The sequence below is a fragment of the Panonychus citri genome, unplaced genomic scaffold, assembly GCF_014898815.1.
Source record: "Panonychus citri isolate SS breed McGregor unplaced genomic scaffold, ASM1489881v1 Contig00038, whole genome shotgun sequence".
In the NCBI taxonomy this organism is placed as follows: domain Eukaryota; kingdom Metazoa; phylum Arthropoda; class Arachnida; order Trombidiformes; family Tetranychidae; genus Panonychus; species Panonychus citri.
The window spans coordinates 1-27257 of NW_026515443.1; the positions used below are offsets into that span (position 1 = coordinate 1).

Below are 27257 nucleotides of genomic sequence, written 5' to 3' on the forward strand. Positions count from 1 at the left end.
AAATTGGTATGACACTTTTCAGATAATGATAAATGATTCAACTCATAGATTTGATCCTATTAACAGCAACTCCAATAAGTGATATTTTCAACTTAAAGATGAAGCAAATTGATAATGTTTCAAATAAGTGATTAGTTTAGATTGTTTTAAAATAATTGTACATAAAATATCATCCTGGAGAATGATTAACCTCAAATTAACTATTAGTATTTCTCAAGGTTTTATTATCACTCAAGTAATTGGACTAATCAATGTTGACAATTCGTTAAAATTGTTAACAACCATGATCAGAATGGATCATCTTCAAGGAAAGATTGATGATGATTATTGTAAATGCACCAATGAAAGCAAGACCTGGTTAATAAATGGTAACCAATGTTCCAACTTATATTCGATGAGCAATAAAGATTAACGGTAAAAATTTTCCGTAAATTGAGAAACAGTGAAAACAATCAACGAATGATTTCAAAACGAGCAAAACTAAGGACAGAATAAAAAACTCGAGGTAACTTACCTAATTTGAGTTTCGCTAAACACTGTTCAATGTTACCTTTATTATCTCGTACGAAAGCCATAACCAGGAAGGTAAACAGTTTCGTTGCCCACAGTGTTAAGTATATTCTGGAATTGACTTGAGGTTTGTATTAATTTATCAAATGATATTTCTTGTTCTTTGTGATTCGAATTACTGTTATTACTGCTGGCGGTGGTGGTGTTATTGGTATTGTTGTGAGTCGTGGTGGTATTTGTATTGATGGTGGTGCTGTGGTGGGTGTTGTTGCTTTCATTGTTACTGTTGTTTTTGCTCAACTTTGACTTAGGTTCAAATTCACTGGTTGATTCTGCGAGCGAGATCCAAAGAGAGAAATAATTTGTTAATCAAGTTAATTCATGTCAATTAAATTGTGAATTTCCAAACAATGTGATTAATTGGCTAACATAAATCATATCAATTGAATAATAACAATTTCCACATATAATGTTGTGATTGACGAAAAGCCCCTTCAAACCATTTACCCATTTGATTAACTAATCAAACGAACTAACTGTTTCTATTGCATTGAATATAATTAGCTTGGTTAAAAATTACCATGATTACATAAGCTGAAATATTAATTACATGGCTGAAATAAAGTGTAACAATTATCATTGCCAGTTAATACAAATTAATTTTACTCAGAGTATTAAATGATAAACTTATCAACGATGAACCTTTAATTATCATTAAAAGAGGTGGGAAAAGGGATTCGTGATGATGAAAAAGTTAACCATTATCATTTCATAAATCACCATATTCTCTGTTGATTATCAATTGGTAAAAAAGTTAATTAATCAAGTTAACAGACGAAATAAAATATACCCACAAGGTGAATTATCTTGATTGTCAATATTTTCAAGTTAATTCATCATAATCAATAAACAAAATACAAAAAGCGAGACATAAATATATTTATTTGTATTTGTGTATAAATGTAATATTAAATTCATCATAACTGAATATTCAGAGTCGGTGAATACTCATGAAAACCCTGTAGAAAAGGGATAAAACTCAATTGTTATGGTTTGTTGTTGGTTCAATGGTTCAGTGGGTATTGATTGATTACAGAACCAAATCAACTAATGACAACATATTACAATCAATTCAGGTATAACATTTTACTTGCGAATCCTCAGTGAATCTTTTGATTATCATCAATGATTATGATTAAAACTACTTGAGGTAAGTTTGGGTTGATTTTATTGAGCAAAGACAAATGATAATTCCCATGAATCTAATGAATATATTTATAAAATGCTACACACAATGATGAATATAAATTTATCATTTATACACATTTTTGTTCATTGTTACCATGAATTAACAGGAATCTCTTTGAATCAATTGCGATGAGAGAGAATCAAAACTTTTAACCAATTATCTCAATTATTATATTATATTGTTCCAATGTAATCAATCAAATTATAGCATAGATGTAACAATTATTCATTAATTGTATCAGTAATCATTGTAACATCATTAACTTTCTCAGTCAATTCTGGTTTTATATCATGAACCTCTCATGATAGTTCTCAGTTAAATGTATAATTATTTTGGTAAATTATGAAAATAAAAATTTTCCTAATTTGCTATTCGATCTCGAAGTTGTTCATATTCAGGTGAGTTTCTGGGATTGATCAAAATCTCGATTGTATCTTGGAAAGAACCTTTAATCAATTATCGCATATTAGTGAGAATTGATATTTAAATCAAGGAATAAAAAAGAAGCGATTTATCTCGCACAATAATTATTATTAATTGTTCTGCTATTACTTAATCGCAGAATTCTTTAACCTTTCTTCTCAAGATGGAAACTTTTTCAATCTTATAATTGATCATATTGACGACCTGTTGAGCTAAATGGTAAACACAATAAACCCATGAAAAACATGGTCTCTGAAAAATGAAAATGATTTGAATTGTAAATCGTTGCTACTATGCTATTAATCTAATTAAATTGTTGTAATACAAATTAAATCAATTTAATAGAGTTTTCTCGACTTTGGCAGTCAACAAGCATAACAAATTCATGTTAACAACTTTGTAAGATTAAGATTAAGAGTTGAAAGTCTTTTATACATAAATTATACTGAATATTCATCATGATCAGCAGTTAATTCTGTTATAATATGACACATAAAACAGGTAAATAGATGATTAAAATCGAGAAGTTTAAACAAAAAGGTTAATCTTTCAATGTGTCTAAACAAGCATAAGAAATCAAATTAAAGTATTAAGCTATTAAAGAATAATCATAATAAAATACATTGAATTAAATAACGATTCTAAATCATGAAGAAAATTGTATTAATATTGAATGAATATATTCAAATTCTTGTATTATTAGTATGGAGGGGGAAGTTTCAAGATTTTATAACTTTGGCAACATTTTAACACCCTGAGGAGGAATAAAGTATTTCGCACAATATTTATGCTTTTTTCAGGATAATTCAATAATGAAAATTTACAACTTATGCCTATAAGCAAATACTAACGAAAAATGATAATATCATCACCTTTATTTCATATGGTGCTTGAAATTCATTGCGGTGACTTTCAAACTTCTCATCATTCTATCATTAATAGTGAAAGAAAATCTCACAAGAATGTTGACATTTTTCTCTATGATTTATATTTCTCATATCATTCTCTTCACCATTATCACTTAAAGTAGATTCTCCGCATTCTAATGATACTTTTAAACTAACCAATCAATTTACTGTAACAAATGTTGCCCGAAATAACAAATACATAGTAAAGATACAGTTTGTAATCATAATAATAACAATGATAATAATTTGGTGATATTGAGAAATGAGTTTCAATGAGGTTTAACCATTCTAGCGTATCAATAGCATTGAGAATATTTTTCGACTTTTTGTTCGAGAAATACTCGATTCTTGAAGACTGAGTAAACACTGTAATATGACCGAATCATAATTCCCATCGAATTGCTTATTTTCATTATCTTGATAATGATAAGTGATCATAATTATCATCATAGATATGCCGTTATACGGAGAGATTATTATCATTTGTCAGAATCTTTCATTCAGAGTGAGAAACATTTTTTCCTTCTGAAAAAGTTCCAATTCAGGATGGGGTTTGGTTAGATAACTAGTTTAAAATGGAGAAAAGTTGTAGGGAACTAAAGATTCAACTGAATTTCAAATCAACTAATCAACTAATCAATTTGAGAAATCAGGGATGAGATTAAGCACCTTATCATATCACGAGAGCTTAAAATCAAAAGATTAACAAATCCGCTAGTGAAAATGGTTTAAAACTGAAGACTTTTCATTAGTATTAACAGTGAAGAGTTCGAACTTTATGTTTTTGTATGGCAGCACATGTGAAGTCTAGATATATTTGTTTCTGACCCGATAAGAAGTTTTTAAAAATGGGAACAAGTGAAAACCTCAGGTCATGTCTTATCAGCAACAATTAGTTTTCTGACTATGAAATTTTATTTCCATCAATGACTTTTCATATAGTACAGAAAATCCGAATTTTTATAAAATGAACATGAAAACTGCTCTGGTTATAGTTCAGTGTTATTTAAATTAATGGACCCACGTTAGTCCAGAGTGTTAAGAGTGATCCGAAGCTTATTTTTGAGACTATCATCGTATGGGTTAACATCATAGATCAAGTACTTTTTCATTTGATCAACAGTTTTAACGTAATGAGAGAGTGACCTTTGATCTTCTTTATACCAAAAGATGTCCTAATAAGTCGAAGCAACTTCGAACTCAATTTTCTCTCAAACGACTGATAAGAAAAATACATAAAATTATATTCAGACTTCAGATTTGTGGCCCGACAAATACATGAAGTCTCAACACTTGACTAGAAAGTCAAATGTTTTTGCTGATTGTCCTTACTTTACCGGTACATGAATTAATAGAAATTGAATTTGAATACAATGAACGTTATGTTAATTAACTATTTAAAGAGTTATAATTATATTGAAAAGACGATGTCTCGAATATCAATTTTGGTTTTATCACTGAAATTTAATCAGCATAAAAAGTTAATTCCTTTATTTGTTTGTGAAATTAAATTAACTCTAATCATTGTAACGACCATACAATTATATTGATATTTTACGGTTAAATGATATTAAGACAAATAGATCAACTTATTTAATGGATTCTTAATTATCTTTTTTATTTAGTTGGTTTAATTACAATTCTAGGAAACATTCAATCGGTAAAAATCATCATAAATACATGTTCAACTAACTTGTAATTATATTTTCCTCTTCTAAGTCAACTAATCACTTTTTGGTTACATTGTTGAGCTTAATTGTTATTTGATTAATCAGTAAACATAGAGACAGACAGAAAAGACAGAGAAAAAGATACAAAACAGAAAGAGTTAACAATAAACGCTAATCAATGTTAACCTAATGAATATCAATGAAAATCGTGTTGATTTAATTTCTGATCTCAATTGAAATAAAAACCAGACACAAATCCATAAAGTTAATTAACTGAATGAGATCACATTTAATTTCAACTGGGCTCCAATCGAGTTCCAACTAATTCAATCAAGAAGAAGCAAAAGTTTTTCAAAAGATTGAGAAAAACTTTTTATATCTCTGCGTTTCCATTGATACACTAATAGGTTACAAAAGATAAATAAAACCAATGTAATAATAATGAGAGAAAATGAAAAGTATCTGATATAGCAAATTGCAAGCGAAAAATATTATATAATATTTAGTTTGTTGGGTGGGAAAGGAAAAGTGTTTTCTGTTAACAGAGGATTCTATTGAGTTTGGAGAAATAGTTGAGTTCGAATCCATCAAAGTAAATAGTTACTATTACAAGATAATGAAGATTGGTTAAGACTTAAGGTTTGTTATATAAACAATCAATTGGAAGATTGAACAACAATAATACCCATGGAAAAGGAAAGTGAAAATAGAGATGATATTAAGACGATAAAGGATAAGGTGAAATGATGAACAAGAGATTGATAATCTTATGGCGACAGAAAAAGTTGAGTTGACAGAGGTTCCATTTTCGAAGATGTTAAAGCTGAATCCCAATGTTACCTGTTTCGGCTAATTAACTCATATTTTCACTTCTAATCAATTTTATACAATCATTGTGCCTGCTTTTAGACTATTGGTTTTGTTTTGCTCAAGTTTATTACTACTAGTGAAAGGTAACAAATATTCTCATCAGCTTCAAAAGTTCTGATTCTTTCTGTCTATTCCTTGTCAATTTGAAAGTTCTCTTTTCCCTTTGCTGTTTGTATTTAATTTCATCACCATGATGAAGAATAACAAATATTGTTGAAAGAGAAGATAATGTATTCAAACATGATCACAACAAAAAAAAATGAATTTTATCTTCTATCAGAACTGTCAAAATGATTTCAATTGATCAAATCAGATCAAATTGGTGAATAGTTGCATGAATGGAAACAGTTAACTTGCTGTTAACTTTGCATCAAATAAACCATTCAAATCATTTATTAGATTAATAAGTTGATATAAATCATGATATCATGGAGCCGAGAAGGAATAACTTTCAGAACAGATAATCCTTAACCTTTAATCTTGAGTGGAAACATTTGAAAGACATTATCAGTTATATTATCTGCTATTTACTATCTTCACGTCTGAAAAATAATTCAAATTGTCATATGAATATCATTATGATGATTAGATATACAATCAAGTTTATTAAGAGTTATAATCATCAATGTAATTGTTTATTGATTTTTCAATAAACTAAAATAAACAATAGAAACATAAACTACCAACAATTGAAATGATTGTTTAGGGTCTGTTTTTTACATTGACGATTTACTTTTAATTGTGACAGTCACAAATTTGCAGGACTGAACTCTTTATGGTAAATTTACTTCTATTTCCGTTGCTATTTACCTATTATCTTTTTTCTACACGGATTCAATGTAACTTTTTTTTCTTTTCTTTGACTTTGTCTTTAATTTGAAACTATTTTCTTTTCGTTGTAACAATTTTTGCTCACTTTGCTAAGTGAATCCATGGGCGCACAATAAGTCAGTCAGGAAAAAAATGATGCAATAAAAGTATTACTATTAATATCCAGTTGAAAATATTATTATATAAGACTGACGATGGTCAAGCTGAGTTTCTCCCTGAATCTGTCAAGAATTGACCAGAATTGAATCCTTATCGTTTGGGGTTGGGAAAAGATATTAGTAAAGACATTGGGTAAGAAAGAAGAAGGAGAAAGAGAGTCAACTGAGTTATGATCAAAACATGAACTGAAAAGTAAGACACGCTGAGGGTAACAGGGGATGAAGAAGAGAGTGGGAAACTGAAACTTAACAAAGAAGCAACAAGATCGAGAGAGAGAGAGAGAGAGAGAGAGAGAGAGAGAGAGATGAGCCAAAAAACGAAAAAGAATAAAAAGTTTCAAGTGAAAAAAGAATAAGAATGAAGATAAAGAAGCCAAATGATTATGGAGCCTATATTATTATGGAATAGACTATAAATCGATGAAAAAGAGTAGACACAAATGATGAGAATGATGATGAGGATGATAAAGAGAAAGAGAAAGAGAAGCAACAAGAACAAAAAAGCAACATGGAAACAACGGCAACTGTATTTGATTGATTAATATCTTGGTGGAGATGAACTTAAGACAGAAGGCTGAGGATAAACGTAAATGGAGACGAATGCAGAGAGAGAGAGAGAGAGAGAGAGAGAGAGAGAGAGTCATGAATGAGAACAAGGAAGTCAGTGAAGAGGAAGAAGAAAAAAATAGAAAATACAAAAAGTAAAAGTGACTAAGAAAGAAGAGAAAGAAAGAGAATAAAAGAAAGAAAATAACTTTGAAGGACATTTTTAAATAACACTAATGTTCATGGGAAATATCATTTCCATGAATCAATATATTAAAAGGAGATCTACTCTTCGTCTCTTCCATTCCCACCTTCCAATGATATGAATTAAACAATCAAGATGATGAAAAGAGAGGTTTATAATAATAGTAATAAAAATGGATAATAATTATCTAGGAAAAGTAATAAAGTGTTAATAGGGATGAGGAGGAAAAAATTACACATTAAATGTAATTAAGATGATTAGTTGTTAAGAAGTTGTTGATTGTTAAGTCAAGGGAGTTAAATGTTATTATATTTATCATCATCCAATAATATAATAAGTTTCAAAGTTTCTTATAACAATGCATAATTAATTTCAAAGATACTTTAATGAGGTAATCATTACGATAAAACTTTTGATTGCGAAATGATAATTGATTGTTAGTTTAGGGCGGAAAGTGAAGGTAATGACACTCGAAATTTTAATTCCATTTTTAAGTTTCTTCAGTTTTTTCGACTTTCATCTTACGATGATGATGAAGACTATTTCGTCGGATTGATAGCCAAGATAACGACTGAACTGAAAAGAATACAGTTAATGAAACCTTGATATTTATTGTTGAATTGATAATGAAACTTATTAAAACAAAACTTTCGATCTATTTTTCTACGATCTCTCTCAAAAATAATATCGAAAATCATCTCTCCCAATTTCCTGGTGAACTTGTCTACTCGCCTGATTTCCTTGTGGTTTTCTCCTTCTAAATAAGCTAAACTGAACTTACTCATCAGTATTTTTACTCATGGTTAATCATGATTTCTCTTCATTATCATCAAATATTATACTCATACGACAGCGATGGACACATTGTTTGTATTTATAGAAGAGTCATAGCGAGTTTATCATAAAATCTATACTTAGGAATAAGTTTTAGATTTCACTTTCTTAAATTATTGACCTTTAACATTAAACTATCAATTGATGATGTTAATGATTCATAACTGAAACGGACAGAAATGAAGTTGTAAATTAATCACTTATCCTTCCTTCCTGCGTCCACTTCTCTCATGTAGATTTCGTACTTTCTACTTTCTAAAAGACTCAGAAACTTTTGTACTCCAATTTTTCATATTGATCAATATATTTGTTGAACAACGAATAAAAGATTACTTTTGATCATCTGAACTTTTTCTTCCAAAATAATTACAAGGCAGTCTTATACTTTAGGTTGAAACAATTTCGATTCCAAGTCAATCTCATTTCTTCAATTAATCTACTTCGAGAGTTTGATTTATTCCATCCATCGAAAAACTTCCTTCCAAGATTCTCAATCATTTAATTCATTTGCAACGTTCATCTCCTCCATCTAGAGTACCAAGTGAAGAACAATAGTTCACGCATCGATTTAGAATAGAAAGAGAGATGTTGAAAAGTCTTGTAAATGTGTAGCGGTGATTTCCAGGTCAAAACCCTATCATATTTCATAATGTAAACGTTTTCGATAATGATGATGCAGAGTAAAGATAATAACTTTCATTGGATAATGATAAAAGTCAAATGCGATTCTCACGTATTCATACGCTAATAACTTGACTGGAAATTACTAATAGTAGTATTAGTATATTACAAATACTTTGATAATGATCATGATGAAAGGACCCAAACAATTATAATAATGATAATAATGGTAATGATATAATTGAAATTTGATAGGAAACATTTTCTGTATGAATGTGTATTAATTTACAACTTCATTTCTGTCCGTTTCAGTTATGAATCATTAACATCATCAATTGATAGTTTAATGTTAAAGGTCAATAATTTAAGAAAGTGAAATCTAAAACTTATTCCTAAGTATAGATTTTATGATAAACTCGCTATGACTCTTCTATAAATACAAACAATGTGTCCATCGCTGTCGTATGAGTATAATATTTGATGATAATGAAGAGAAATCATGATTAACCATGAGTAAAAATACTGATGAGTAAGTTCAGTTTAGCTTATTTAGAAGGAGAAAACCACAAGGAAATCAGGCGAGTAGACAAGTTCACCAGGAAATTGGGAGAGATGATTTTCGATATTATTTTTGAGAGAGATCGTAGAAAAATAGATCGAAAGTTTTGTTTTAATAAGTTTCATTATCAATTCAACAATAAATATCAAGGTTTCATTAACTGTATTCTTTTCAGTTCAGTCGTTATCTTGGCTATCAATCCGACGAAATAGTCTTCATCATCATCGTAAGATGAAAGTCGAAAAAACTGAAGAAACTTAAAAATGGAATTAAAATTTCGAGTGTCATTACCTTCACTTTCCGCCCTAAACTAACAATCAATTATCATTTCGCAATCAAAAGTTTTATCGTAATGATTACCTCATTAAAGTATCTTTGAAATTAATTATGCATTGTTATAAGAAACTTTGAAACTTATTATATTATTGGATGATGATAAATATAATAACATTTAACTCCCTTGACTTAACAATCAACAACTTCTTAACAACTAATCATCTTAATTACATTTAATGTGTAATTTTTTCCTCCTCATCCCTATTAACACTTTATTACTTTTCCTAGATAATTATTATCCATTTTTATTACTATTATTATAAACCTCTCTTTTCATCATCTTGATTGTTTAATTCATATCATTGGAAGGTGGGAATGGAAGAGACGAAGAGTAGATCTCCTTTTAATATATTGATTCATGGAAATGATATTTCCCATGAACATTAGTGTTATTTAAAAATGTCCTTCAAAGTTATTTTCTTTCTTTTATTCTCTTTCTTTCTCTTCTTTCTTAGTCACTTTTACTTTTTGTATTTTCTATTTTTTTCTTCTTCCTCTTCACTGACTTCCTTGTTCTCATTCATGACTCTCTCTCTCTCTCTCTCTCTCTCTCTGCATTCGTCTCCATTTACGTTTATCCTCAGCCTTCTGTCTTAAGTTCATCTCCACCAAGATATTAATCAATCAAATACAGTTGCCGTTGTTTCCATGTTGCTTTTTGTTCTTGTTGCTTCTCTTTCTTTCTCTTTATCATCCTCATCATCATTCTCATCATTTGTGTCTACTCTTTTCATCGATTTATAGTCTATTCCATAATAATATAGGCTCCATAATCATTTGGCTTCTTTATCTTCATTCTTATTCTTTTTCACTTGAAACTTTTATTCTTTTCGTTTTTGGCTCATCTCTCTCTCTCTCTCTCTCTCTCTCTCTCTCTCGATCTTGTTGCTTCTTTGTTAAGTTTCAGTTTCCCACTCTCTTCTTCATCCCCTGTTACCCTCAGCGTGTCTTACTTTTCAGTTCATGTTTTGATCATAACTCAGTTGACTCTCTTTCTCCTTCTTCTTTCTTACCCAATGTCTTTACTAATATCTTTTCCCAACCCCAAACGATAAGGATTCAATTCTGGTCAATTCTTGACAGATTCAGGGAGAAACTCAGCTTGACCATCGTCAGTCTTATATAATAATATTTTCAACTGGATATTAATAGTAATACTTTTATTGCATCATTTTTTTCCTGACTGACTTATTGTGCGCCCATGGATTCACTTAGCAAAGTGAGCAAAAATTGTTACAACGAAAAGAAAATAGTTTCAAATTAAAGACAAAGTCAAAGAAAAGAAAAAAAAGTTACATTGAATCCGTGTAGAAAAAAGATAATAGGTAAATAGCAACGGAAATAGAAGTAAATTTACCATAAAGAGTTCAGTCCTGCAAATTTGTGACTGTCACAATTAAAAGTAAATCGTCAATGTAAAAAACAGACCCTAAACAATCATTTCAATTGTTGGTAGTTTATGTTTCTATTGTTTATTTTAGTTTATTGAAAAATCAATAAACAATTACATTGATGATTATAACTCTTAATAAACTTGATTGTATATCTAATCATCATAATGATATTCATATGACAATTTGAATTATTTTTCAGACGTGAAGATAGTAAATAGCAGATAATATAACTGATAATGTCTTTCAAATGTTTCCACTCAAGATTAAAGGTTAAGGATTATCTGTTCTGAAAGTTATTCCTTCTCGGCTCCATGATATCATGATTTATATCAACTTATTAATCTAATAAATGATTTGAATGGTTTATTTGATGCAAAGTTAACAGCAAGTTAACTGTTTCCATTCATGCAACTATTCACCAATTTGATTTGATTTGATCAATTGAAATCATTTTGACAGTTCTGATAGAAGATAAAATTCATTTTTTTTTGTGCCAACATCATGTTTGAATACATTATCTTCTCTTTCAACAATATTTGTTATTCTTCATCATGGTGATGAAATTAAATACAAACAGCAAAGGGAAAAGAGAACTTTCAAATTGACAAGGAATAGACAGAAAGAATCAGAACTTTTGAAGCTGATGAGAATATTTGTTACCTTTCACTAGTAGTAATAAACTTGAGCAAAACAAAACCAATAGTCTAAAAGCAGGCACAATGATTGTATAAAATTGATTAGAAGTGAAAATATGAGTTAATTAGCCGAAACAGGTAACATTGGGATTCAGCTTTAACATCTTCGAAAATGGAACCTCTGTCAACTCAACTTTTTCTGTCGCCATAAGATTATCAATCTCTTGTTCATCATTTCACCTTATCCTTTATCGTCTTAATATCATCTCTATTTTCACTTTCCTTTTCCATGGGTATTATTGTTGTTCAATCTTCCAATTGATTGTTTATATAACAAACCTTAAGTCTTAACCAATCTTCATTATCTTGTAATAGTAACTATTTACTTTGATGGATTCGAACTCAACTATTTCTCCAAACTCAATAGAATCCTCTGTTAACAGAAAACACTTTTCCTTTCCCACCCAACAAACTAAATATTATATAATATTTTTCGCTTGCAATTTGCTATATCAGATACTTTTCATTTTCTCTCATTATTATTACATTGGTTTTATTTATCTTTTGTAACCTATTAGTGTATCAATGGAAACGCAGAGATATAAAAGTTTTCTCAATCTTTGAAAACTTTTGCTTCTTCTTGATTGAATTAGTTGGAACTCGATTGGAGCCCAGTTGAAATTAAATGTGATCTCATTCAGTTAATTAACTTTATGGATTTGTGTCTGGTTTTTATTTCAATTGAGATCAGAAATTAAATCAACACGATTTTCATTGATATTCATTAGGTTAACATTGATTAGCGTTTATTGTTAACTCTTTCTGTTTTGTATCTTTTTCTCTGTCTTTTCTGTCTGTCTCTATGTTTACTGATTAATCAAATAACAATTAAGCTCAACAATGTAACCAAAAAGTGATTAGTTGACTTAGAAGAGGAAAATATAATTACAAGTTAGTTGAACATGTATTTATGATGATTTTTACCGATTGAATGTTTCCTAGAATTGTAATTAAACCAACTAAATAAAAAAGATAATTAAGAATCCATTAAATAAGTTGATCTATTTGTCTTAATATCATTTAACCGTAAAATATCAATATAATTGTATGGTCGTTACAATGATTAGAGTTAATTTAATTTCACAAACAAATAAAGGAATTAACTTTTTATGCTGATTAAATTTCAGTGATAAAACCAAAATTGATATTCGAGACATCGTCTTTTCAATATAATTATAACTCTTTAAATAGTTAATTAACATAACGTTCATTGTATTCAAATTCAATTTCTATTAATTCATGTACCGGTAAAGTAAGGACAATCAGCAAAAACATTTGACTTTCTAGTCAAGTGTTGAGACTTCATGTATTTGTCGGGCCACAAATCTGAAGTCTGAATATAATTTTATGTATTTTTCTTATCAGTCGTTTGAGAGAAAATTGAGTTCGAAGTTGCTTCGACTTATTAGGACATCTTTTGGTATAAAGAAGATCAAAGGTCACTCTCTCATTACGTTAAAACTGTTGATCAAATGAAAAAGTACTTGATCTATGATGTTAACCCATACGATGATAGTCTCAAAAATAAGCTTCGGATCACTCTTAACACTCTGGACTAACGTGGGTCCATTAATTTAAATAACACTGAACTATAACCAGAGCAGTTTTCATGTTCATTTTATAAAAATTCGGATTTTCTGTACTATATGAAAAGTCATTGATGGAAATAAAATTTCATAGTCAGAAAACTAATTGTTGCTGATAAGACATGACCTGAGGTTTTCACTTCGTTCCCATTTTTAAAACTTCTTATCGGGTCAGAAACAAATATATCTAGACTTCACATGTGCTGCCATACAAAAACATAAAGTTCGAACTCTTCACTGTTAATACTAATGAAAAGTCTTCAGTTTTAAACCATTTTCACTAGCGGATTTGTTAATCTTTTGATTTTAAGCTCTCGTGATATGATAAGGTGCTTAATCTCATCCCTGATTTCTCAAATTGATTAGTTGATTAGTTGATTTGAAATTCAGTTGAATCTTTAGTTCCCTACAACTTTTCTCCATTTTAAACTAGTTATCTAACCAAACCCCATCCTGAATTGGAACTTTTTCAGAAGGAAAAAATGTTTCTCACTCTGAATGAAAGATTCTGACAAATGATAATAATCTCTCCGTATAACGGCATATCTATGATGATAATTATGATCACTTATCATTATCAAGATAATGAAAATAAGCAATTCGATGGGAATTATGATTCGGTCATATTACAGTGTTTACTCAGTCTTCAAGAATCGAGTATTTCTCGAACAAAAAGTCGAAAAATATTCTCAATGCTATTGATACGCTAGAATGGTTAAACCTCATTGAAACTCATTTCTCAATATCACCAAATTATTATCATTGTTATTATTATGATTACAAACTGTATCTTTACTATGTATTTGTTATTTCGGGCAACATTTGTTACAGTAAATTGATTGGTTAGTTTAAAAGTATCATTAGAATGCGGAGAATCTACTTTAAGTGATAATGGTGAAGAGAATGATATGAGAAATATAAATCATAGAGAAAATGTCAACATTCTTGTGATTTTCTTTCACTATTAATGATAGAATGATGAGAAGTTTGAAAGTCACCGCAATGAATTTCAAGCACCATATGAAATAAAGGTGATGATATTATCATTTTTCGTTAGTATTTGCTTATAGGCATAAGTTGTAAATTTTCATTATTGAATTATCCTGAAAAAAGCATAAATATTGTGCGAAATACTTTATTTCTCCTCAGGGTGTTAAAATGTTGTAAAAGTTATAAAATCTTGAAACTTCCCCCTCCATACTAATAATATACAAGAATTTGAATATATTCATTCAATATTAATACAATTTTCTTCATGATTTAGAATCGTTATTTAATTCAATGTATTTTATTATGATTATTCTTTAATAGCTTAATACTTTAATTTGATTTCTTATGCTTGTTTAGACACATTGAAAGATTAACCTTTTTGTTTAAACTTCTCGATTTTAATCATCTATTTACCTGTTTTATGTGTCATATTATAACAGAATTAACTGCTGATCATGATGAATATTCAGTATAATTTATGTATAAAAGACTTTCAACTCTTAATCTTAATCTTACAAAGTTGTTAACATGAATTTGTTATGCTTGTTGACTGCCAAAGTCGAGAAAACTCTATTAAATTGATTTAATTTGTATTACAACAATTTAATTAGATTAATAACATAGTAGCAACGATTTACAATTCAAATCATTTTCATTTTCAGAGACCATGTTTTCATGGGTTTATTGTGTTTACCATTTAGCTCAACAGGTCGTCAATATGATCAATTATAAGATTGAAAAGTTTCCATCTTGAGAAGAAAGGTTAAAGAATTCTGCGATTAAGTAATAGCAGAACAATTAATAATAATTATTGCGAGATAAATCGCTTCTTTTTATTCCTTGATTTAAATATCAATTCTCACTAATATGCGATAATTGATTAAAAGGTTCTTTCAAGATACAATCGAGATTTTGATCAATCCCAGAAACTCACCTGAATATGAACAACTTCGAGATCGAATAGCAAATTAGGAAAATTTTATTTTCATAATTTACAAAATAATTATACATTTAACTGAGAACTATCATGAGAGGTTCATGATATAAAACCAGAATTGACTGAGAAAGTTAATGATGTTACAATGATTACTGATACAATTAATGAATAATTGTTACATCTATGCTATAATTTGATTGATTACATTGGAACAATATAATATAATAATTGAGATAATTGATTAAAAGTTTTTGATTCTCTCTCATCGCAATTGATTCAAAGAGATTCCCGTTAATTCATGGTAACAATGAACAAAAAATGTGTATAAATGATAAATTTATATTCATCATTGTGTGTAGCATTTTATAAATATATTCATTAGATTCATGGGAATTATCATTTGTCTTTGCTCAATAAAATCAACCCAAACCTACCTCAAGTAGTTTTAATCATAATCATTGATGATAATCAAAAGATTCACTGAGGATTCGCAAGTAAAAATGTTATACCTCGAATTGATTGTAATATGTTGTCATTAGTTGATTTGGTTCTGTAATCAATCAATACCCACTGAACCATTGAACCAACAACAAACCATAACAATTGAGTTTTATCCCTTTTCTACAGGGTTTTCATGAGTATTCACCGACTCTGAATATTCAGTTATGATGAATTTAATATTACATTTATACACAAATACAAATAAATATATTTATGTTTCGCTTTTTGTATTTTGTTTATTGATTATGATGAATTAACTTGAAAATATTGACAATCAAGATAATTCACCTTGTGGGTATATTTTATTTTGTCTGTTAACTTGATTAATTAACTTTTTTACCAATTGATAATCAACAGAGAATATGGTGATTTATGAAATGATAATGGTTAACTTTTTCATCATCACGAATCCCTTTTCCCACCTCTTTTAATGATAATTAAAGGTTCATCGTTGATAAGTTTATCATTTAATACTCTGAGTAAAATTAATTTGTATTAACTGGCAATGATAATTGTTACACTTTATTCCAGCCATGTAATTAATATTTCAGCTTATGTAATCATGGTAATTTTTAACCAAGCTAATTATGATCACGAATAATAGAATTTTTTGGTGATAATTTTGTTGTTTTCTAGGTTTGTGTCAAACCAATGATACAAAATATTGATAAACGCCGAGCTTGTACAATAGTGGCTTTATGGAAAAAATGGATGAGTAATAATCTTCGAATAAGTGTAAGCCATTAAAATCCGTGAAATGAAAAGAAACACAATTGTTTAACTGTTATTTCAATAAGTCAACTTTCTATTTCTAACAATCAACATGATAATTGTGACATTAAATTACTAAGTTGCTCATTCAATGTTTATCTTTAACAAACTAATTGAAACATTAATCCATTTCAATATTACCTGCAGATTAACTTGATCAAGTGTTCAGGTAGTTTCAGATTACTCAACAAATTTTCTCTCTTATTCTGATTTACTGATATATTTTCATGCGTGTAGGTGATAATAAGATGATACGTAATATCGATATGATTCAAGATAATGATCACAATAGTAATTTCGATTTGTTTGGATTATCTACAGACAATCACTAATGATTTTTATTATGAATCATTTAGCAACAAAAATTTTGTACCAAACAATCAACTTACAGTTACAATTAGATAAAATATGAAATAACAGAATCAAAGCTTTGCTCAATCAGCCCATTGCAATCGTGTAATTACGTAAACTAATCTATACATCTGATTAAGATTAGGAATTTTTTAGTAGATAAAAGACTCAAACTCCAAGGATTCTATGAAAGATGTTGGTACCGAAAAGTTCAGCTTGAAATCCTAAAAAGGGAAATAGTGAAAACGCAATCTGAACGCTCGTCCCTGAGAAGTCCTCCTCTTAAAATTCTGAGACTTATATAAACTCAGAGACGTTTTAGCAAAAGCTTAAGCGTTAAGTATTAATATAAAAGAAGGGAAATTGGTCAGAATGCATCTCAAATAGATTACATTAAAAGACGGCCGTTGGTCACTAAACAGTGAGATTTTCATCATTACCAATCATAAGAAAAATAATGAAATATTGACTTTGTAAACGGAGCTTTCTTGTCCAATAATCAAAACTAAGCGTTAAAACTTTTCCGTCTGCAAAAGTTTTAATTTTTAGATTTTTATAACTTTTTGCTTAATCAAATTGTAAAAAATAATATCCTTCTCACAAACTTAATCAATAGTTGCCAGTTAAAACTAAATCATTATTCTTCCTTTCCTTTAATTGTCAATGTAAGTCTATCAATAGCTGATTACGATGCAAGAGAGTGAAAGTAATCAATTTGGTGAAATTTTTTTGTGGTGGAGGAAAAATGCTTGTGTAGATTTTGCATTTTTCTGAGTAATTTTGGCAGACTATCAACTCATTCATCATGATACATTTCACCAGAATAAGAATCAGGGTGAAGAGATTGTTGACTTGATTAATTAGAGAAATTCAAGTCAAGAATCAAATTTCTATCATAACATTTACTTAAAAATTCAAAGAGTACATTTGAAATGAGTAGCGAAGAGCAGTATTAGTAACTTGGGAGAAGAAAAAAATTTCGTCCCAACGAAAAGCGTGTAAAGGAAACAGTAAAAACTTAGGTGTCAAACTCCATTTCAATAAACAGTCAAACAGAAGTTGAAACATCTCTGATTAGAGAAACAACAGAAAAGTGATCAATTGAAGATACAGTGGATATTATGAATTTCTTTTCTTCCTATCACCTTCATCATCATTAATAATATTATTATCACGATAAAAAAACGATTCCCTGATTATAGGTAAATGTACATCAAGCCTATAAGATACAAAACATTTTTATTGGTCTGGAAACGTTTCAAGATTGAATAATATTAAAATACATTGAGATAGACACTCACACAGAATCCAGACACAATGTTTATCATGTGATCAGTTGAATTATTATTATCTTATTGTGTTGTTTTATCATTATTTTTGAATAACATTCATATTAATGAATAAATGAATTTAATTCAAATGATAAATATCAACCGGATGAAATTTCCCCGTTCTCTTTACCTGAACTCGATTAAATGATAAATTAAAAGATTAATAAACGCAGACAAATTCAAAGTCCACACTTATTATCAAGTCTTATTTTTATTACAATTATTAATTGAGCATTAGATAAGTGGGGGAGAGTTTCAAGTGGAAATGATAATTATTGAAATGACCGGAAATTATTAATATTTTTCATGATTGATTCAAGGCGAGAAAACAGAAAACCAGAGAAAAGAAATCAGTTTTTTCACCATGAACTAAATTAACTGTTAACTCGACCATCTTATTTCCTATTTCCTATTCGTCAATTGGAGGTTTGGTCAACCTCTTTATATTCTGGTCATTTTTATGGTCAACTTTCAACTATTCATATCTTCATCATGATAATAATAATGATTCAATTGAATAAACTGTTTCACCATCTAATTATGGTGATTAGCATTAAATGTCTTCCTTGTCAAGAAGATACGTTTTTTATGTTTCATTGAACATCGAGAAAATTTCACCAATGTAATCATGGGTCTACACCCTGATATTTTACATTGAATTCACGATGAAATTGATTAACACAGTAATGAGAAAATTAGAGAGAGAGAGAGAGAGAGAGAGAGAGAGAGAGAGAGATTAGTTAAATATATAATTCAACCCACATAAAAAAATACACATGATAAATTATAACAAACATTTTACGTCTTGTTTAAAAGATGAGGATGAAAAGTGTAGCATTTGTTATTGATACTTAAATTCATTGAAACTATTGATGCATTTCAAAAGATTCAGTTGAAATCATCATCAGCAACAGTGTGAATGTTAATTTACTCAAACATTTTAACTAATGAGGGTCCATTTGATGAGTCACTTATCATGATTATCTTCATCATCTTTGGTATATAAAACCACGTAACTCAATCTTTCTGGATGTTGTTATGCTGTCATGTGAAAAACTCATGGGAATTCATGTTGTATTATTGTTCACTTTGATCAGTGTTCAGAGATAATTTTATCCCTCAACTCAGGACGATCATCATGAGTATAACTGAATGAGTTATAAATGAAGTAGTAAAGTGACTTGTAAAGATACAAATGACCATAGGAAATATTAGCAATCAGATTTTGTGGAGTAACTTGTTCACCTGACCAAGTAAATTAACTGTAAAAAGACAAATAATTTTATACTTCAATCCACATAAATCTATAGCTAAATAGGTATGAGCATAAATTTAGTTTACTTCAATTCTTATCAATCTAATGTAAATCTCAGGGGACAAGTAGCTCACAATTGTAGACGACGATAAACCAGACAACTAAATTAAGAGTAAAGTTCATGATCTTCATCATCTTCATTATCATGGTGATGCTCATGACAATCATCATCATCTATGATTCCGTATACGGAGTTGGTGGTGATGTTTCCAGGAGTCTGACCTTAATAACAAGTTTGATTAAGATAATTAAAAATTCATATCGTAAATACATTTAATCAACTTAGATGAAAGCGACTACAATTGAAAAATCGAGCAATTGAAAGATCTCAATGATGAGCTGGATACTTGTAACTTGTGAAACCTAAACTACCTTTCGAGTCCTGAATTGACTAGGACACATCAATATTGACAAATAAATGGTTAAAAAAAGGTATTGTTAAGAACTAAGTTGCCTCAGGATAGAAAAGGTTGGCTTTCAATTGGTAAATAGTTAAATGTGGCTTCAATCAAAATGATTTATTTCTCTTCATGCAAAATAAAGTTTCAACTGGAAATATATCATGCAAATACTATTAGTTGAAATGTTATCGATGCTTATAAATCAAATAAAATAAATGTAGCAACAATTAAGCTACTCGAAGGTAAAAAGAGCTACTATTGATTGATTAACAGCGAGATGATTAACTGTTATTGCTACAATTTGTTCAAATTGTCTTCATTCACCATCAAAGGGAAATATAAAAACAATAAAATTCAAATAAAGTTTAATCTTGAACCAAATTAAGTGATTATTTTGTTTCATTTCTAATTAATCAATTCTGGTTTGAATCGTGACCAGATTATACACAAAGTCAACTATCCATTCATATCTATTAATATACAAAAACCAATTTACCAACAAGAGTTGGGCAATTAATCTACATAAATGTATTAATTGTTGAGTGTAGTTGTATTGACCAAAACTTTCATCATTAACACACATACATTTTCACTATAATCCTAATCTACTGCACAATTGATTTGATGAACAATTTTTCTACAGTCCGTTCAATTTAAACCCAAAACATGTAAAACTGGACACAAGAAAGAGACTCAAATGACCAGTCACCTTATTCTGTCATGTTACAAGGTAACAATTTATCTCACTTGTAATCATTCAGCTTGAGATCAGACCACAATTATAATTTATTAATGAACATACAAATTGTTGTACTTAACTTACAACAATCATCGTTGAAATTGATTAATTAATCAGCTATTCTAACTGTATTTGATCACGAATTTGTTTGATTATCAATCCGATTGTTTTTAACTACTAATATAAAACTAAAATTTTTTTTGTCAGTTTAATTGATTACCTAATATGTGATAATCTCAATTTCCAATCAAAGAATAAGAAAATGTTTCAAACGGTTACCAATCAACTTTTTCCTCAATATTTCCCTCATGGAAACTCATGTTTAATGAACCAGTAAAGCTGCCAAAGTAGCAAAAGTTTTCTGAAAAGTTCTAACCATTTTTTTCTTCTTTCCTCAATCGACTGAATCATAAGTTCTATTCTCAAATAATAAGCTGAGAAATTCACAGATTGACACATTAAGAGGGATAAAGAGGTAGGCGAAAGATGAAGATAATGATGATAAAGATAAATAACTGTACTAGACACTGTGTTTATACTTTGATGATTCTTATAAATCCTCCAATAATAATATCAAATGATGCAAACATGATAAATCTTTTCACACCTTTTGACATATTACTTTTTTTCTGGTGAACCCAATTTTTCATTGTTACCATGTTGATAGTAACCATGACTCTCATCTTGATAACATTGGTGATATTTGTTTACTTCAGGGGGATAAATCTACAACTATTATCGTTATCAACTTACACGGATTAAACTTTGTTTAAAAACTTAGTGATAATTTCTGATTTTTATCCGTTTCTTTTAACAGATCAATTTGAGATTATCTCATTCACCATGAGCATTTTCAGTTGTCCTATTTCCTATTTTACATAATGAATGTTCATTCTGAGAAAAGTCAACGTGATCGAAATCTAAAATTGAATACATTTGTAAATTTTCATCGAACTGAGATTATCTTTGGGTTGGGTCTATCGCTATTCTTGATTTACTTTGATTAATTTATTGGTTTATCAACTAATCTTCAATGATTTACAACTGAACCAATGATGGTTCATAATAATATGATAATAGACAATAATATTATGTATGTGATAAAACAACAAAATCAGTTTTATCATCAAGTCCAGCATCAACATTGAGTTTATCTCATTCTGTATTTCTCCTCTTCATCTTCCTTATCCATCATCATCTTTTTACTTGGTACTATTGGAGTGAATTAATGTCTAGCTCTTGAGATTTGAAGGTGAAGCTATTCTGATAATCAGAATTAGATATATCAATGATAATGAGAAAACGGAGGATGCTGATTACGATCAACTGGAAATTTTGTGATTACAGGGATAAGATGTTTCCAACCGGGTGTATGGGTTAGAGCAAAAGAGTGTAAACTCAATTCTAATTCAATACAAGATTAAATTCAATATGAGATTTAGAATCAACAGCTTAATAGGAAAGATTCATGGTGATAATAATTAGAAATCAAGATGACAACTCGTTAACAGTCAGACTATGAATCAAAAGGAAGAATAAAAAATAAATGAATTCACTGAGACTCTGATAATGATTCTTACTGATTTTCATCAACAATTTGAATCAAGGATAAAGATTCAATCCATTCAATAGAAACATAAACATTGTTATCTTGATTTAATCATGACCCAAAGGTGATCGAAAGTACATCATTTTAATCATCATTCGACTTAATAAGAAAAATATCTCTTTGACTTGATCGTATTAAAATGAAAGAAAAAGGATCTTTGCCTGCGGATATTTAAAGCTGAATTAAATTCACATTTCTGTATGAAAAAGACAGAGTTCAGTCTCAATAATTTTCGAAGACAGCGATAAAGTGGACAACCGCATAGATCGGCAATCAAGTTAATCGCTTGTAACTGTATATACAAAGTCGGTCGATAATCGGTAAACTCGAAATTTAATTATAAAGGCTGAGTAAGTTGTGTACAAATTGAATTTAGTAAACATAAATAAAGTTTCGACTTAGTTTGAATTGCTATGAATGATTAATATTAAGAAGCAAAATCAAATGATTGACATCAATTTATGAATCTACAAAGGCTTAAAAGATTAACAATTGGCAACAGTTTAACAAACGTCGATTACCAAATACTTTGAGATGCGCTGAAATTGAACTGTTTCAGCTCAAGAAGTTATTAATAACAGCTAAAGTAACGTTATTATTAAAAAGTACAATCAGATTCATATTGATACAAAGTTCGTCAAGCTGAGTATCAACATCGAGCATTTTAACATTAAATAAGTAATTATGAGATTAATGTTGAATAAAATATGTATTAATAAGTTACATTATTTTTAAGAAAAGGTGAAATGAAAATTCAAGCTTGCTACTTAAACAGTAGTCGTATGATGATAATTCAGACAATATATCAAGATAATGAAACCAAACACAAAACGATGGTTAAGTTAACTTTGGTTTTCGTTAATTAACTTGATGATAACTTTAATTCTGGGCTGTTAATTAAGCCTTAAAGAGGTACAAGTAACAATCAAGCTTAAACAAAAAGTACAGTTGATTCCCAGTTGATTGTGTTGGGAATCAACTGGAATAAATTGGGAATGAAAATTTATATTACATATGAAAAAATAAGATAATATAAACATTGGATACGATGATATGGTGATGATAATAAAAGATAATTATAATAAATCCTCTTGATAATAAACAATCAAAAGGAGAAAATGATTAAATTGAAACTGAGTCAATATTTAATTAAATAATCTCATTTCAACAATGTTAATTAGTTAATTGTTGACGATAAGAGGAACCAGATAAAAAGTTTCTCTAAAAATGCAAACTTTTTAACTCTCTCCAATCATTAGTTAATGATCACTTTTTCCTATTCAAATCAACACTAATTGTTACATTGAATGAAATCCAAACTTAATAACGATAATCAAAATAATCTTGATTATCGCCATCATCATGAAGATGATCATGTTTGCGACTGTTTAGAATTAGCTAAAGCTATTTGATTGTTTTTTTTCTATTTCTTAGTCTGCCGTATTTCTCACTGTTAATCAATAATTCATTTGGGAATCGACGAAAACTCATACCGAATATTAATTTAACATGGGATATCCTTGGTTATTTTCTTTAAGAAAAAGTTCAATTCTCAGAGTTTTACTTTTTAAAGGGCAAAAGTTGATCTATTCAAAGCAATGGCTCGAATTGAAACTTTCAGAGTAACATGATAATGATTAGCAACACGAATCAATTTAATTGTTCATATTAGCAGAATGTATTTTTCACCTGAATTGATTGTTTCTTTTTCTTCAATGCTTTGGGAATTTTTTTATTCTTTTTCTCTTTAGTTTTTCTCTCTCGTTAATAACTAATACAATTTTCTGATAGATTATTTAAGGGGAAACAGTGCAACTTGAATTTCGCGTTTACATGATTAATGTAATTTGATTTATCTCTCTAATTAATCCTAACCAATAAGTGAACCTTTTAATCTAAATTCACTTTTTTCTCAAGCCAAATGATTGTTCATCGTTAATCATTTATTTAGATTAGAGTGAATTAGTTTCTCACTAAATTGTTTACAAATTAAATAACTAGCTCACTGATTGTGATAAACAGTATCTTTTATATACAAAAATGTAGATACAAAAAATATTTAACATCAATGACAAACGTTGATATTAATCATGATAATAATATGAATATGAAACCTAATCAACTATTATTATGATCACTTCCTCATTTAATCAATAAACTTGATAACAATATAAATATTTCAATGGGAAAATAACAAAGTTATCAAACCGTAGATCTAATTTTAAATACTGGCAATGAATCTAATTATTGATATAATTATTAATTGTAACAGTTTTAATCAAACCCCATTTGAAATAGTCGAGCGATTGATCATTTCAGAGAAATATTTATGAGGTAAGATCGACAAAGGAAATTTAGATTCAAAAGGAAATAACTACCAACACTTGAAGGGTTAAGATTATCATGTGGAAAAATTTAGAACATTTTATCAACTAATGTTCTAATCTGTGAATCGACTGGCACTCAAAATCCACGGTACTAGTTGACCGATGGAAAATTTGCAAGAAAAGGTGGACTCACCTTTGTAGAAAGGCCGCTTAATCGGAGCTGTTGGAATCGTTGGCATTCGTCCGTTTTTCAGATCATCTTCTTGCTGTCTCCTTCGAGCGACCTGTTTAGCCATGACCTTTTGCCTCTCCTCCGTTATCAAGCAATCAGCACAGACACAATCTTTAAACTTGCAAAACCTCTTATGACCTGTGGTCAAGAAAACATTCAATTAATAACAATTTTTCAGCATAATCCCAATGAGTTGGTTAGAATAGGAATCAATGGAAACACTCAGTTCATGTTCATCTTGAAACAAAACCATGAAAAATTGAGTGCGTCTCAAATATATTATCACATGATGATAATGAATAATGTTAATGAATTGATGCCATTGATTAGTCCAAGTATCGATTAAGATTCTGTTTCAAGTAAACATGAACAGTGTCTCTCATTTATGAAACATGTAACTGAGGTTGTCATGTTCGGATGTTGATCTTTGTGATAATTTTATACCTTTAAGATCTGATTGAACATTATGGTTACGACATCGAGCACATTGAGGTTTCCTGGTTCTTTGATCAACATTATTAAGTGTCGACGAGTCAACATCAACTTTATCATTAACAATTGAAACTGGTGAACTGTCACCACTCCCACAGGAACCACAATCTTTAATTGAATCATGTCCTGAATTACCTTCAACAGACAGATTGAGTCTGCCACAGACACTTTTATCAACCATTGATTCAACATTGAAAAGATGACGTTGATGTGGATGTTGAAGTAAATGGTGATGAGACTCCAAATTATCATGAAGTGAATTATCATTCTGATTACCACCACCACCACCACCAACACCAACACCTCCACCACCACCACCACCACCGCCTCCTCCTTTACTGGAACTTGTCTCCTTAAGATAATTGTGAATCTTTACTTTATATTTCATGGCTTGATTGTTGATGTGATTAAGATTATCTCCAACCTCCCACCTCCACACGTTCCAATGGTACACTTTTGCAATCTTGGGTAACAACACCTTCTTTTGGATAAATAAACACCGAGAAGATGGAGACTCTTTTTGATGGACAGAACCAACTGGGTTGATGGTGAACACCAGAGAAAGAGGAAAATTATTGTTAATCAATTGAATCAAGAAAAAACATTCTAGTGCAAAAATAATGAAAAAAGTGTAGACTCACCTTTTCAGTTTATTTATATTGTTGATTAATGTTAATTGTGGTTGAATGTTGATGATAATATTGATGCCATCACTTGTATCTACGAGCAGTTGAATGTACAAAATGAATAAAAAGACTCGAGACTGTTCCGTGTTCACTGTGTCATGGTAGCCATGGAGATTCGATTCGGGAAAGAGAGAGCGCAAGACAAGAACAAAACTAAGAAGAAGAGTAAGTTGATGATGAGAGGGATGATGAAAGAAGACCAAGAAGATAAAGAAAAATTCGAATGAAAAAGGAAGAAAAAGGAGAAAAAAACTAGACTCGGAGAATGATAGAATGAGTGAGAGAGAGAGAGAAGAAAAAACTAGAAAGAAAAAAACTTCGACGAACAAGAGGAAGACAGAGAATTCGAAAGAGAAAAAGAGAAAGGGTTGGTTCTTGTGTGTCTGTTACTATGGGATTAATAGTCAAGGCCTTTGTTTACTTCCGTATTTCCTCGATCACTTTCATCCCTCTTTTCATCCTCTCCCCTTCTCTCTCACTCTCTCTCTCTCTCTCCTTATCATTCTCTCTTTTTGTAAGCTTCTCATCATCGTTATCATCATATTAATTTTATCTTTAACTGTTCCCTGTTTACGCTTGCTCATTTCTTTTCAGGGCCAAGGTCATTTTTATCCTTTTTTTACTTTGTATTTCATTTCGTTTCCAAAACCAACGCAACGAAATTCATACAAACGTTTGTTTCATCTCAAATCGTTATAAAGGTTAAAACAACAATGCCTTTGACTCATTATCATGATGACTTGACCTTCTAATTGTGAGCATAGTGATAAAAATACTGATAGTTAATTGTTATCATTTGATTGTTAAATCTCTCGTTTTTTTATTGTAATAGATAAAATTGTGGCAAACAATTTAAGAGAGAGAGTTACAATTGCTTCGAGATATTGTTTAAATTGTTTGAGAGGAAAAAAAAGAAAAACCAATCGAATTGGTTCTCATTTGGTTTATCGAGTGTAATTTGATTGTAACTCGTATGATTACCTGTTTAAAGTTTTCTAGAAAAGTTGTCATGATAAGAGAAAGAGAGAAGAATAAAAGTTTCATAGATTCCATGTTAATGAAAAGCTGAACTTGTTCATAATTTGCTCACTTATCTTCCTCAAGCACTTCACGTGCCTTTCGATTTCTCTTCCACTTTTCATCTATTAATACTTGCCCACTTCTCTTCATCTCCTCCCTA

The 27257-nt window shown here is 29.5% G+C and overlaps 1 protein-coding gene across 1 annotated transcript; it reads right to left on the reverse strand.

The window, feature by feature from the left end:
* Positions 1–555: 555 nt before the first annotated feature.
* Positions 556–25686, reverse strand: LOC128397681 (doublesex- and mab-3-related transcription factor A2-like; the record flags this gene model as incomplete). The annotated part of the gene is made up of 3 exons (XM_053358426.1): positions 556–842; positions 24861–25037; positions 25344–25686. Coding segments are annotated over 3 exons (807 nt in total), but the record flags the coding sequence as incomplete, so codon positions are not given.
* Between the last annotated feature and the right edge of the window lie 1571 nt (positions 25687–27257).